Here is a 14,665-nt window from a genome sequence, read left to right as displayed (position 1 = left end):
CACACCCCCCCGGAGAAATTCGTGTGTGTAGATGCATGTTCAACGAGAGTGGATAACAATATAGTAGTTTCACGAGAGTATCATCTACGTTTGGTGGTTCGCACAGGGTGAGAATGGTGGTAATCTCTGAACAATAATCTGGGTGTCTATACGCTAGATATATATATATATGTATATAGTCGGTTCGATGCAAACAGAGAGGGAAAAGAAAAGAAACAAAGATTGGTCACTGCTATGAGAACTGCTCTATGTTTAACAATCGAACACTGTATAACTAATGGTAATCGTAATACATTGCAGGCAGAGTCTGGTGTTTTCTCGCTACACGCAAGAAGTAAGTCGTCGTTTTCGTTATGATACGGCCCGGCGGCGTCGAGAATTCGATCTGGATCGTTTCTGAAAGGAGGATCCAGCCGGAAGGAAGGAGTGGATCGTCTCGTTCGTCGTGCACGCTCGCTGCAAATAAGGTAAAGGATCACGCATCATAAAACTGGCAAATTGGCCATACGATCGCCACGCGAGACGCGCCCGGCGTCTCTCCTTATATAACCAAACGACGTATTTTCTATCTCTGTCGCTGCTGCTGCGGATTTACACGCGAGGTATATACACCGAGTCTCGATTTTTACGATATAACGCGCTCGTAAAACGCGAATCTTCGTTTCCTTCTTTCCCAATGCGAATCCGCGATTAGTCACCGAGTTGGCAAGTGCACTTGGACTAATTCGACGTCCCTCGGAAACGAAACGCGCCCCACTTTGCAGCAGCCCCCCGTGACGGCCGGGTCGGCAAGGTTCAGGGCTGAGAGCGTGGCGATAATCGGTATTCCGCGCGAAACGCGGGAATCCCTTTGCATAATCAGCCCCGGCGGCAGCTACAAAGTGTTACGCGCAAAGAAACGTTGGTACCGTTGGAAACGAGCCGACCAGGCCGGGTGTCAAAGGGTGTTTAAAGCGGACTCAAGGTAGGCGGGATGGTCACGCATCCACGGTTATCCCTGTAAACGCGATATTTTCCGTTAAACCGTACCCCACCGTCGATAAATAGAAAACGCGCGACGAAGATGCGAGCGGATAGGGGACGGTCGTTAACGAGACGCGCGATGACGCGAGGTCTTAATTTAAAAGTTAGATGACGCCGACTATCGAACCCCCGCACCTCTGGTCCCTAGTCAGTTCCCCGTGGTATTCCCGACGTATCTGGTTCACGATCCTCCTACGCTGAAGAATCGCTAAACTTGGAAGCAACATCGAATGTACTTTATCTGAACGACGAACGAGACCAATGAGGGGTAGCGAATTCCTCGGCACGGAAAGCTCAAGATCGACGCGCCACCGATCCCGTCGGAGACCTCGACGATAATTGCAGCTTCGCAGCTACCAACGTCCTTTCATTTGGCAGCCATTCGCGACGAAACGTCGCCACGTCGTCGTCATCGTCGTCGCCGTCTTCGTCGTCGTCGTCGTCGTCGTCGATCTTTGCGTTATCGTGACTCATAACTCGTGCCTGTATTAAGTATATTAAACTGTACGTCGGAGCTCTCCGTGACGAGGGATGCGTGGTGTGACGTGAGGACGGGGAACGCGTAGGACGCGAGGGGGACACGAGGTTTTAATCTACGGGAGTTCTCTCCGGGAACGCAGGTTGCTCCTGAAAACGAATTAAAATCTGTTTAATAGAATTTTAGCGTGAACGGAAAACGTGGATGGGTGTCGGGCCGGGCGGAAACTGTCAAAGGAGAGAGGTAATCAAAGGCGGAGCAGGCTCGATGAGAGGCCAAAGCGTGGCCGTGACAATTTATCCTTCGCCTCTCCCTTCTCCTCGTCCGCCTGGGATCCGATGGACGTGCAGCACAGCTCTCTGCGCCCCTCTGCAAATCCTTCGTTAAAGGGAAACTTGCGAGATGCGAGCGCGCGCGCGTAAACGGACTTACCTCTCGTAACTTCTACAAACTAATTTCACTAGTCTCTAATTGTATCGTGTGCATCTACGAATGGGAGCAACAACGCCGTCCGACTGACGCCGGTCACTTTTCCTTTTCTCTCTCGCAGACAGAATCGTGGCGAACGAGCCCGTAACGCTACGGGCCTACGTGCGAGCCTTCGGCTCGCTAATCGCCGAGCTGATCCCCTTAACCGTACCTTCCAATCCGTCTCCGCGCGATTCGCCTTTCGATTTTTCTTACGACTACATCGTCACAGGCTCGCCTCTCCGACCGTGTAATCGACCTACCGATGCCCACTTCGTTTCGCCTTTATAAATATAATTTAATCATCTCCCAGCTCGTACGATTCTCCGTTGACCCATTTCACTGAAAACTCTAGCCCTCCCTCTCTCTCTCTCTCCCCTGTGTACACGCAAACGGAGATAATTCAGCGGACCAAGCCGCTGCATCGATCCTCGCGACCATGATCGTCGTCTGGACGAAAAGATAGCGGAATTCTAAACACGATACACGGCGACAGCGTCTTTAATAAGCGCGATCTCCGCATAGCAGCTAGCCCGGCCGTCCGCATCACAGCGCGTATGCACCAAGCGCATAGCTGCACTACTGTCGGGTCGTGTCGTTCCCCTGCGCACGGTCTCGGAATGTTTCGCCCCGTTGCAGCCATCGTCCACGAACAGCGTGCCCGTGAATGCGGCGAGCAGGTGTACCGGCAAGTAGTAGCCCGTCCGATTATACCGCCGCGGTTCCCAACCGTCGCCAACTCCACCGATATGCGTTTCGTAAGCCTTTAATCTAGCTTCGTTAAGAGCGAACCAAGCAAGCGGTCCGAGAAATTATTCCGATCGTCGTTAATCGTTGACTTGGTCCAAGCTGTCGCGAATTACTAGCAACCGTGGTCTCCGTTCTTAAGGACACCTTCGAGGAAAAACTGCATCGCTTATACGTCGAGGAAATTCGGAATCGCGCGTTCGCGTTGTTTACCGAGCAAAGGGGATTAAGATTGGCCAAGTTTGTCGGGTCCATCGGTAAACAAAGTAATTTCAATTCCGATAGTCATTTCCGGGGAGGATAATGTCGGGTCACGAACCCGCGGCCTGTAAAGGGAACTCGAATCCGAGCCTTCTCGACCAGTCGACCGTCAAATTGCAATGTCTTCGGATTAAATTTCGATGAAACTGCCACGGGGAGTTGTCTCGACAGCGCGGTTCTTGGGTCCCAAAGGTTCGTGCACAAAGAGTCGTTCGACGTGCTATTGGAAAAGCAATACCGGTTACCCGAACGATAGGCTTGCCTATGGTTCGCTGCGAATGGACTCGCTTAAAAATTAATGGGGTACGGTGAAAAGAGCGGACCAGAGGGGGCACGTTATCAAAATTCCAAAGCTTCGTGTCGCAGAAGCGAAGATCGTTTCGCGCTACGCGTTACATCGCCGATTTCGGGAACGGCTCCTCCTCGAGGCGTCTATTCCGCTGGAATTAATGCCCTAATGGAACTCGTGGTGCGAGATTCAGGTGACGCTCTACGGACGATCTTCGAATGTAGACGTAATTTCATCCGATCCCCGGGACGCGGAGCGACGAGGAAGAAATGTCACGAGTCCGTCGAGCAGAGACGAGAGTTTAATACCAAAGTCGCAGCGAACCTCACCCGTTCCTGGCGCCGATGTGCACGATTTTTTCATGACGCCTCGGGTCGAATTAAATATCAAAGTAACCTGCCTGCCAGAAGCGAATCCATTGAAAGGTTAACAAACTCGCGAGCGCAGAGGCAAATAGAGGAAAAGGGGAAGAAAAAAAAGATGCGAGAAGGAAGGACTGGCACAATTTCATGGTACGCAACCTTCGTTATGCATTCACCGTTCTATTTTCAGCTTTATCGCCGGAGAGATTCAAGACGGTAGTTTCGAAGGTCCGTAACAAATTCGCCCGACCCTTTTCCCCGATTTCCGAAGAAACTGCAGTTCCATATTCATCCGGAATCCGCTTCCGCCGCTGCTCAAATTTTCCACCCCGGCCTCGGGTAAAATCGATGCTGAGTAGCGGGGCGACGAGAAGCGTAAACACGACCACCGTGGAGGATCTATTGAAGCAAGGATCACCTATGCGCGCGACGTACGAGCAGGAGGCCGCATTTATGCGACCGTGGAGCGTGCACGGCCCGGCCGAAAATGCTCGTCCAGAAGCGCGGAAACGATCCCCCAAAAGGGTTCGGCGAGTGAATGGGCACCCTCAAAGGGGAACGGTGTTTTCGGCCGTCGGTACTTTCCGCTCCTCTTTGCTGCGAAGACTGCCAGTCCAGAAATAGCAGAGGGGTAGATGTTTGAATTCGCCCACGTGTTGGCCGCGTGACGTCACGCCGACCGTGTGGGCGTAGCGAGCGAGAGGAGCGATGGGCGAAGGGTGGCTGCGAGCGTAGTAGTAGGGGATGGAGGTGAGGGAGAATGCGGAAAAAAGAATGCTCCGTGGAGAAACGGGGGATGCGCGAATCGGAGGATAGGGTGGAAAGAATGGTAGAAGCGAGGCAGGTACGATAAAAGTAGAAACGAGGAAGAGTGGCGGAAAAGCGATAGGGAAGATGGAAGGGTTTAAAGGGTGTAATTAAGTGTTTCGCGTTGCAAAGAACGCGTAGAGATCTTTGGGGTTGGATCTAGACTCGCGGAGACGACGATTGAGATGCGCGAACGTCGAAGGGAAAGCTTTCGCGTTGTTTGTCATCGACCGTGGTGCACCGTGTTCCATCGGATGTGGAAGGAAGGGGGTGGGTGGTTCGACGTTTCGTTAACCGATAAGGGAAGGACGGAAAACGAGATGCCGGAGTAATTTAATTGACGCAGAGGATGCATTAGATAAACGAGTTAAGAGACGACGGAAAGCGAGGAAGACGAGGCAAGAACCGGAGTAAAAAATTGATACGTGTAACCAATACGAGTCACGGAAACAACGGTGACACGGAAGCACCACGGGCTAAAGACAGGGACCCGTGAAGAGAGTATAAAATAAAGAGAAATAAAGTGTAAAAAGCTGTAAGGGTGGAGCGCGGTGTATAGGGTGGGACGAAGGAGACGAGCAAGGTGAAGAGATATAACAGGAAGAGAGGGAAAACTAGGCGGGGTGTAAGATACCCAAGAATCAATGCAACGACGAGACCGAGAGGGCAGAACCCGAGAATTCCCGCAGGATACCGTACGATATGCCGCGATACACGATCGTAGAGATCCGATCAAGGATTTAACGGCTAGGAGGATAGCTGGGATGCCGATCAGGAGTCCGCGCGTATCCCTGGTCAACTCGATACCCGGGAAGAGGATTGGAAAAATTGGAAGAAAATTCACCGACAAGGATTTCTTCGCTTGATACCGCTCGCGGGTGGAGAAACCGGCTTAACCCTCGCATTTCCATGGAATGTCCTTCCCCGGGAATACGTCGAAGTTAGCAACGCGAGCGATCGAAGACCGGTCCGGACCACGACGAGAGATACATCGAGACTGTTTCCCGAATTTGCAAAAGGTCCGTGGAAAATTTTTTTTCTATCGGCTCGTCGCGCCGGAAAGAATGAATATCAGCCAGGAACTGAGAGCAGCGTGGAAAGAGAGAAAGGAGAGAAAAGAGGGGAAAGAGGACACACCGATGCCAGGGGAAATGGTACGCTGCTGCTCTAGCCCACGCGAGGCTTTCCCTCTCTCGATGATGCGCACCTCGATGAATCGGTTCACAGTTCACCGATCCCCGTCACTAATCAACTGTGAGCCGCGTACGCGTATTCTGTTTCCCTCGACTGGCGCGCGTCCGCTCTTGGAAAGCAGCTCGAATGCGTCGCATAAAAGCGAGCGCCGGTGTCGAGTGTTCTCGCGAACACGGGGGAACGCGTGCACTGGAACGAGCCGAGCCGAGCCGAGCCGGGGGATCTCCAGCATCGGTAACCTAAATTTACTCGTTAGCCAAGGAGGAACCCGGCTACTCTTCCACCCGCGCGCCTACCACCTTCGCGATAATGCGGTATCGCTTTTCATCTGCCACTCCATTCGTGCCGATCCGGCTGCCACCGGAGTAGACCTACTTTCCCATTTCCAACGTTTCGCTCTTGCCCCGATGATACTTTTCCACCGTTTTCCGCGTCTCGACCAACGGGCCAACGCGGGGAGTAGCGATCGTCCCGCCGGTTCACCGGTTCCAATTGCCTCGAGGATCTCGCGAGTTCTGGAAAACTACGGTCGTAGGCGGTGGAAACGATCGAATGCTAGCCTGGCGCGCGCGACCGGGACACGAGCTGCTTCTTGCCAGGCCGGCTGTGCAGCGTTAATCGCTTTGTAAACACGCGTACGTACGTGGGGAGCTTTTTAGACTGCATGAGCATCGGATCGGTCGATTACACTTTCCTTCGACGGCTCGCCTGTAAATATCGCGATACAGGTGCACACATTCTCCGTAAACCAATTATCCGCTGACACGGAAAGCCTGTGCTCTCCTCGTGCAGCGAGTTTCAAGGGCAAAGCTGACCCTCCCGACCAGCTCACCCTCTCTAATGTCTCTCCGTCGCAGCCGATCCTCTACACCAGCCTCTGACGGTAATTCGATGGTGGATTTGACGTTTAACCGCGCCGCTGCTGAATTATACGACTGGCGCCGCGAGGATGTGACATCTCGAAAGAGTAACGGCCAATATCGCAGTCGCGTGCCGATGAACTTTCAACGCGTCCGAGCAAAACGGCTTGCCCGAACGTATTCCCACCGTCACCGGGATTCCACGTACGAGCTATAAGCGATACGAGCCTTCCCGTTCCTAGCGATCGCTGTACCTGTTATTTGTAAGAAATCGGTACGATGATCGTGGATTTTATCGGAGATTCTTCCCGTTCCTAGCGATCGCTGTACCTGTTATTTGTAAGAAATCGGTACGATGATCGTGGATTCTATCGGAGACTCGTTGGTAAAATGTCACCTCCTCCGCGCGCGCGCCATCGTGCTCAATCTTTGTTCAAAGCGTTTCCCTAAATCGCGCCGCGAATCGCCATTCGAGATCATCGGATTCTCGGGAAATCATTCGGACTCGAACTCTGAAATCGTTGACATGTCCACTCGGATAAAATATCGTATCGGTATTTGAAGGACATAATAGTCGAAGAAAAATCGTTGCCTCGATACTCGTGACCGGTCACGAGTTCGGTACTCGACGCGGAACCAAAGCGCGTTCTCGTGGTCGAACTCGATTATCGACGTAAAGAAGAAACAGCAAGTATCGAGCATGGACTCACCCTTCTCGGACTCGTCAGGTTCGTCGCTAGCACACTCGGGTGTGCTTCGTTCTTCCTCGCTGCTGCTGAAGCTTCTCTGAGGCTGAAGACCACCCTGAACACCCACCGGTTGCGGGGGGTGCGCGCTCTGCGTTTGATGCACCGAGTGTTGCTGAGGAGGATGCACCACGCTTCGAGGTGGACCTGCTTCTACCGTTGGCTGACCATATGTCATCGCGAGATCCGTGTTCTGATCCTGCAAGTCGAAAGGAAGCGTCGGGGTCTGAGAGACGGGGAGGAGGGCACAGCGCCGGAAACACCGAGATATCGCGGACCAAGTAAAGTTTCGCATCGAAGTAAGTAAGAGATAGCGCAGAAGCAAGATTGCATGAGATGAGATGAGATGGAGAGAGATGGAGGATGAAGATGAAAGAGAAATATGCTTTATCCTGGATCTGATAGACACGCGTTTCCCGATTACAGTCAGCTCGTAACGGCAGCCAAGCACAGAGACGAGTGGTAGAGGCCAGGATAAAGCAGACATCGAAATTTTCCGGTTTCCCTTCGATAACTTCGTTCCACTGGATCTAGGCGTATAGCTGGCTCGTCGAGAGCATCCCCTCGAGCACCGCCTACGTAAGAATATCGTTACCGTCCGCTCTTACGCGCTCGCAGCTTGTACAGGGTGCATAACTTGTTGAATGTTTAATTTCCAAGTCTCTCTCGAGCGTCTAACGTCATTGCACATTGCACGTTCGATCCAGGCTGAACCAATCGAGAGAACGGTCCCACACTCACCGGGTAGATGGGCCGCTGTCTTTGGTAGTTCTGCTGTTTCATAAGACCGTCGATCTCGCCTCTGTACAGATTCGGGTCATCCTCCGCGTACGCGTCCGGATGCCTCGGCGGTTGTTGCACCTGATGCGTTGCTGCTACGTGGGGTGTCGGCAGGCTTCTCGAGTGTGGCGAAACCGACATATCCACACCGCTATCGCTCGTTGGTAGTCGACGCCCTGGGCCCTGTAATCGCCAGCAGAAAACCGCCATTTTTTCGTGCCGGAATCGGCCTGGGTCGGATTCGTCGCGTGTGGTTTGCAGTGGTGGATGCATACAGTGCGATTGTTACGTTCTTGTTTGGTCGTATCAGCATGTGGTGACAATATGCGGCTTTGCCCGTGTCTTTGGACGATTTATCTCGCAACACGGCGATAATCCTGCATCGAATCCGCGATTTTCATTTTTTTCCTTTTCTTTTCGTTCAACGTTTCGATAAATTGCCCAGAGACACGAGCAGTGATGGTCAGTGACAATGAGCACAGCGACACATGGTGAGATGTACCAATGGCAATGTCTTGCTTCGACCGAATTCACTTAGCGAGGTGTTTTGCGATTGTTGTTGTACTTGTTTTGTAGTTTTTAAATATTGTTGTTGTTGTTTTACATCCAGAGCAACAGTGCGTGCACGAGCGCTATTTAATGACCGCAGGGAGCTGATCCCTGCGGTCGAACAGTAAGTGAATGAAGTAAATCGTACTTGCTCTTGCTGAGAGTACTGTCTTCTGAGCAAACTTCCGCTCCTTAGTAACAATGGTAAATTCTCCTTTTCGGCCGCGCTGTGCGCTCTCTCGAGTTTCGGTCTTTTATCCTGAGTTTGGTCCACGAGTCCCGGAGGACCACCCACCTGCATGTCTTGCATCCGTCGCAGCATCGCGTTGTCCCCGGCACCCAGGCCTGCCTTCGTTATCCATTGTCCGGTCTTCGACAGCAGTTCTTGCTTCTTGCGACAGAGAATGCACACCCATATTACCTGCAATCAAACGAGATTACACGATCTCCATGCTGTCCTTCTTTCACCGCGACGGAGTCATCGAAACGCTGCAAGCTTCGAAAGCTTCGTCGTCGGCTTTCCACGAGGTTTCCACGGGGTTTCCATCTCGTCGGCCGTTCGATCGTAACTGAAATAATCCATAGCAACGCGAAAGAGTAGTCCTGGAACTGATCGATCCAGGTCACCGCTTGTAGCGAGGATATTAATAGGAAATTATCTATAGGAAGTCGACCAGTTACGATGCTAATTGAAACGTGTAAGCGGGCGACGTGAGCTTCGATTTCCAGCCCTTAAAAACGCGCCTCCTCTGCGCCAACAACGAGCGGATTCGCGTGGCGAGTACGCGCGACACCCGAAGGTACCAGTGGGCCCAGCTACGACGAGAAACTTCGACGATTGTCACGCGTTTCCAAATTATTACCAAATCTCCTTCGACGAAATCTTCGACTCTATCGCCACGGATGAAATTCTTGTGCAAATATGGCGGAGCGCGCGTAAAGTTGAATTAAATCGAGCGTATTCGACGCTAGATCAGGGTACAGCGCACGAGGAAACTATCGGAAAAGATCCAAGCTGTCAGACCCTACAGAACCACAGCCTCGCGTCGCGACGATATCGGAGCATCTCGGCGCTGATAAACCAACGATACCCCGACGCGCTGCGTCCTCTCGTTCTTCCTTCTTGCACGAGTAATCGGAGCGGATCGAAGCTTCAGAGACGCACACGTCGCGAAAGTACGCGTTGAAGGAGTCGGCGAGAGGAAAGGGGAAATCGAGCGCCTCGGTAGACGAAAAGCGTATTCTTCGCCGACGACCATTCACCGCCTCGTACAATGAACGAAAGGCTAATAATTAGCGGGCTAGCGCGACGGTGGCGGCGGTAGCGGAGCGTTTTGAAGGATGAATAGGCGGGCAGAATACTCCATCAAGATAAAGCGTGATGGATGGACCATTTAGAAGCAAACCATAAAACAATGCCCATGCCGGTTCCCATCGATAACACTTTCCATGCCCATTCACGCGTATTATTGTACGAACAATAATGGCGCGAGCAACGTGCCGCAAGGACACGGGGATGCTCCCTAGAATTACGACCGCTGGAACGTCGTAAAGAACGTCGTTACGGGATTAAAACCGAGTTTTCCGCCGATCCGATGGTTCAAACTCTACTACGATCGTGCATCGTGCTGATCGTGATTCTCGCACGATCCCTTCGACCCTTTCATCGCGGTGCCTCGCGAGCCTCTCGAACTATCGACGATCGTTCTACTCGATCGACGAGTAGCAGAACTCGATGAAAGTTAGCTCCATTGACGCGAGAATGAAACGAGAGAAAGAGGCGGCAATTTTTTCCCGGTTATTCCCAATTTCGACGAGCCCCGCAGAATCAGCGAGAGAACGGTCCAGGGACGACCGGCTCACGCGCGAATATCGCGATGAATCGATACACGGCCGGCCACGCAGAGCGTTTGCACAATTATTGTTGTCCATTATCGTTATTCGATGAATCCAATCCCGATCCGCGAGCCCATATTCCGCTAATCCGCGACCCGAGGACGTCGCTCGAAATGAAAACGTGTTTGCCCCTGTTAGGCGACGCGAATCAGCCGCGATTGCGCCCCGCTCCGGAGACGTTCCGGCTGTTCTGCTCGTCGAGAGGCAATCGAGCGACCGAGCACTTGCGCTGAAAAGCTTCGTGGAATTTTTCGGAAGGAGGCAAACATTCGATTACGTTTCCCCTTTTAATCTCCGCGAATTTTAGACGTTTCAACGATACGAGGAACGAACGGATTATTTTCCAAGAATACCGGCGCGCAGAGAGAAGCAATTTCTCGGAACAAAGCGGCGACTGTCACCCAGTTGCATCACCGAAACTCCCGATCATCCTTTGATCTATTTCCGCCTCGCGAGTCGCGACTTATACCAACGTTCTCCGCCATTATACCATCGAATCGTTTGCGTAACGAGGCTGCGAGTGCAAATTCGGCCCGCGTACGCGGTATAAATAGCCGGGACGGGGACGGGGTGGTAACGAGCGGCGATTTTCGCGAGGACGAATCGAGAATTTCGCGCGGGACAACGTAATCGCATCGCTGCCGGCGTGGCATTACGTAAAAACCGGTAATGACGGCCTTAACGGGCCGGGAGCCTGTTACATAAATAATGCTTTAATGTACCTTCCATCCGGCTGCAGGGGTTGACGCTCGAATATTCTTTCTGACGTGCACAGGGAATGGAATAATTTGCCGGACCGGTCGAACGGGACGCAGCAGCTATCCCGTTCGAAAAGTCAAAGCCCCGTTGAAGTTTCGCGAAGCGAGGGGACTAAGAAGTTTGCCATTTTCGCGAACAGACGTCGGAGCGGAGGTTCGGGTAACAGGGAAGAATTTACCGGATCTCTTTAGCAATGGACGATATTTCGTTGCCCGGCCGGCCAGGCGTCCCAGTTTTTAAAAGCGGGCCGGTAAACGTGAATTTATTTTTACCTTCTTGCTGGCGCCGCTTAATAAGCGAACAGTTTCCGATGAAAGGAGCCGTTCTCTTTGTCGAGAACGCTTTCCAGAGCTGCCGAGCGGCGAACGTAATTATTTCATCGTTGCAACGCGATTTTCGGTGCACGGTAACATAGGGATTAAAAGGGGGCTAAAAATATCCGTCACTTACACACCGAGCGGGGACCGAGGTTCCGCGCGATCCGCGAAGCTGCATCGTTCGATCGCGCGCGAGATTACGAGCGACTAGAATGGAGCACGTCGACGGATGGGATAGGGCACGACGGGTGCAGATCGAACATCCGGGGTACGCGTTTCCGGGGGAATTTGCGATTCGACATGGTTCTCGGGCGCGTACGCGAGTGGTTGGTTCGACGAACCGAAGAGATCGGAGAGCGCGCGTGTATCTGCGAGAAGAGGGTTTTTTTTTTCGAGGTGCTTGCAACGCCGACCGAACCTCGCTGCAGACTGGCGGCCCGGCCCGTGGAACAGAGAGTGCATCGAAGAAGAAAGGAAAGAGAAAGGGTGCACGGGCGAAAAAAAGGAAGGAAGAGAGAAAGAGGGTGCCGAGGGGGTGGCAGGGAGGCGAGGAGCGCGAGAAACGAAGCAGGAAAGATAGGCGGTGGCAGGGGGAGGGGTGGCTGAAGAGCACTTCGTCGAGTTGCCTAGGTAGCAATATGTCAAGAGCTCAACCCCTTTCCACCACCCTCTCGCTCATCCCTGTGCTAGCGGCATCCTTTTCGCCCAACCACCGAACATTCCGTACGTACGTACGTACGTGTGCGCTATTTTCCGCAGCCTAAAAAGAGAAAAACGTGGTTGTCGGTGGTGGTAGAGCCACGTTGGGGGAACGGGGTGGCCCTCGAGTCGTCTCACCCCCTCTTTCGTCGTTACGCCGGCCGAGGGTGGCGAATGGTGGTGCTGGTGCTAGTGGCGGCGACGACGGTGGTAGTAGTGGACCAAGGGAACGAGAACACGACGTTGCGTGTTCGGCCGTAACGTAAATGATCATTAGTTTGCCGGCTCGAGGCGAGTTGCCGGTGATTTGCATTAATTAATTAGAGGCCAATTAATTCGGATTACTTTATCACGGGCCCTGTGTACGCAGGCCGTGTGTCAACCGCGCTCAGGCGACGCCGGCCGAGACCAGACAATGACGACGACGGCACAGAGACATCGACGTGGACGTTGACGTCCCGTTGCCTCGAGTACAGCAGCCGGCGATCGATACGCTCGTTCAAGCCAATCCGATAACTCGCCACGCCGACAATAACGCTCGATACCCGTCCGTAACGCTCGCGACGAATTATCGTTTCGTCGATTCCCAACGTCTGCTGCCCTCCTCGATCGCGTCAGGCTCGCGCTTCCATTTCCGTATCGAAACGTTCGTTGAAACTTTTATAGATATTCGCCGATCGATCCGCGCTCGGATACCTCGCACAGATGTTTTAACGATCCACCGTGGGTAGGAAGAAATAAAAGAACGGCTGCGAGATTCGAGCGCGCGGAGAGGACTTTATGGCGCCGATCGGGAGCCTCGGTAAGCTCCCGAGGCAAACGACGATCACGGCGCCAAGGAGCTGTCGAGCTCTTTCATTTTTAACGAGATGTACGCGAATCGTCGAGCGTGAGAGGACTTTTGCAACGGAAAAGTATCCCCGGCTAAAGCAGCGGCCATTGAATGCCTGGAAGAGCGAGAATATTTCGAAGAAAAGGGGAGAGCGGCGAAAGAAGAAGCAAAGGAAGAAGAAGAAAAGGTTGAAGAGGAGCAAGATAGTGGACGAGAGTTTCAGTTTTCAGATAATAAAGTCTGTTGGGCGAGTGGCATCGGTGCTCAGACGACCCTTCAAGCCAACTAGCGACCATACCGTCCCGCCGACGCGTCGCATCGAGACGATCCTTTGAAGTCTAGCCTGAAATCATGCTTCGGCATAATACCGAGCAACCATCGGCCAAACCAGACCGATCTCTGTGTCGCGCCTTCGAGATAATTTCCACGGATTATGCTAATACGTCCGCGTCTCGAACGAAACGAAATAATCGAGCGTTGTTGCGCCGGCTAACGAAAGCTCCGCTTAATTACCGGATTTATGCAGAACGCCGAATCGCGAAGCGGCCGAGAAACGACTTCGAGACGACTAACGAGCAAATGGCCGGTGCGTCTGATTACGTGCAAAAGAAGCTCGTGGGCGCCGCGCGCCTACGTAAACGGCTAATTACTATGCAAAGACCTCGCGATCGCGAGCCCTCGTCTCCGCTCTCCGTTCAAAGCGCGGGTTTTATGTCTCTTCGAACAACTTCGACCTTTCCGCTTCTCGATTTTTCGGTAAACGGTGTTGCGGGGCAGCCACTGGAACCGCGCGTGCATTAGCGTCACGAGCTCCCAACTTTGCGGCCCCAACTTTTCAGCTGTCCTACATACACACGCCGCGAGACTCCGATTGCCTGATTCGGCCAGCAGGAAGAAGCTCGTCGCCGAACGACAGATGCCTCCGCCAAGTCCGCGAGTACGGGAAACTTGCCGAACTTTCAATTACCAGCGGCTTACATTACGTGAAACGTAGCCCCGCGCGCGCGCTCCTCGCGGAGATCACGCGAGCACGCGTTTAACCATCCCCGAATATATCCCAGTCTTTACCGACTCGACAAACTCCGAGCCCGACGATCGCGACGAGCGTATTCCGCGAGAATCTTCCGCGATGGCTGTCGAATTTACGACTCGAGCGTCGAGAAAAATCGGAATCGAGGGATCTCGGAGGGTGGAACGAACGGTGGAGCCGGAGGACGGGGTGGAATGCTGTACTGGAACGAAGGATACTTCCTCGGACAGCGTTCGATTAGAATTACCGTTAGTCCCTGTCCCTCTGACATAAATACCAGGGATACACGCGTGCACTCGAGCGAACACGAGCGCACAATGGATCGACACGGAACCTTGGTACCGGCCGCCACGTCCCACGGACCTTTGCAGCTATTCACCTCCGCGTGCCTGCCCGCTTTCTGGACCTTCGGTAATTTCGGCACGATCCGGTGATTAATCGAAAATCGCGATAATTCGACGAACCGCGCCAACTATGCCGGCGTTGTATCGATGTCGCGAGCGGTCCGCAAAGGTCCGGGGACATTGCGCCCGGTTGCGCGAATAGAAACGATAACGATCGGAATGCC

General features: G+C 53.1%; 1 protein-coding gene across 8 annotated transcripts in view; it reads right to left on the bottom strand.

The window, feature by feature from the left end:
* Rim (Rab3 interacting molecule) overlaps nucleotides 1–14,665 on the bottom strand; it is a 59,881-nt gene that overhangs the window by 36,264 nt on the left and 8,952 nt on the right. For 7 of the 8 annotated variants that reach the window (XM_017902376.1, XM_017902373.1, XM_017902375.1 and 4 more), the window contains exons 1-2: nucleotides 8,860–8,947; nucleotides 7,200–7,434 (exon numbers count right to left, since the gene is read on the bottom strand). In XM_017902376.1, the coding sequence (XP_017757865.1) occupies nucleotides 7,200–7,434; nucleotides 8,860–8,886 (262 nt within the window). In that variant the 5' untranslated portion in view covers nucleotides 8,887–8,947. Of the gene's footprint in view, nucleotides 1–7,199; nucleotides 7,435–7,976; nucleotides 8,199–8,712; nucleotides 8,986–14,665 lie in introns of those variants that run through there. The other variant, XM_017902378.1, reaches the window with a different exon arrangement.

This window comes from Eufriesea mexicana, unplaced genomic scaffold (assembly GCF_001483705.2).
Source record: "Eufriesea mexicana isolate 0111107269 unplaced genomic scaffold, ASM148370v2 scaffold1808, whole genome shotgun sequence".
Taxonomy (NCBI): domain Eukaryota; kingdom Metazoa; phylum Arthropoda; class Insecta; order Hymenoptera; family Apidae; genus Eufriesea; species Eufriesea mexicana.
This window is presented reverse-complemented; position numbering and strand designations above follow the sequence as displayed.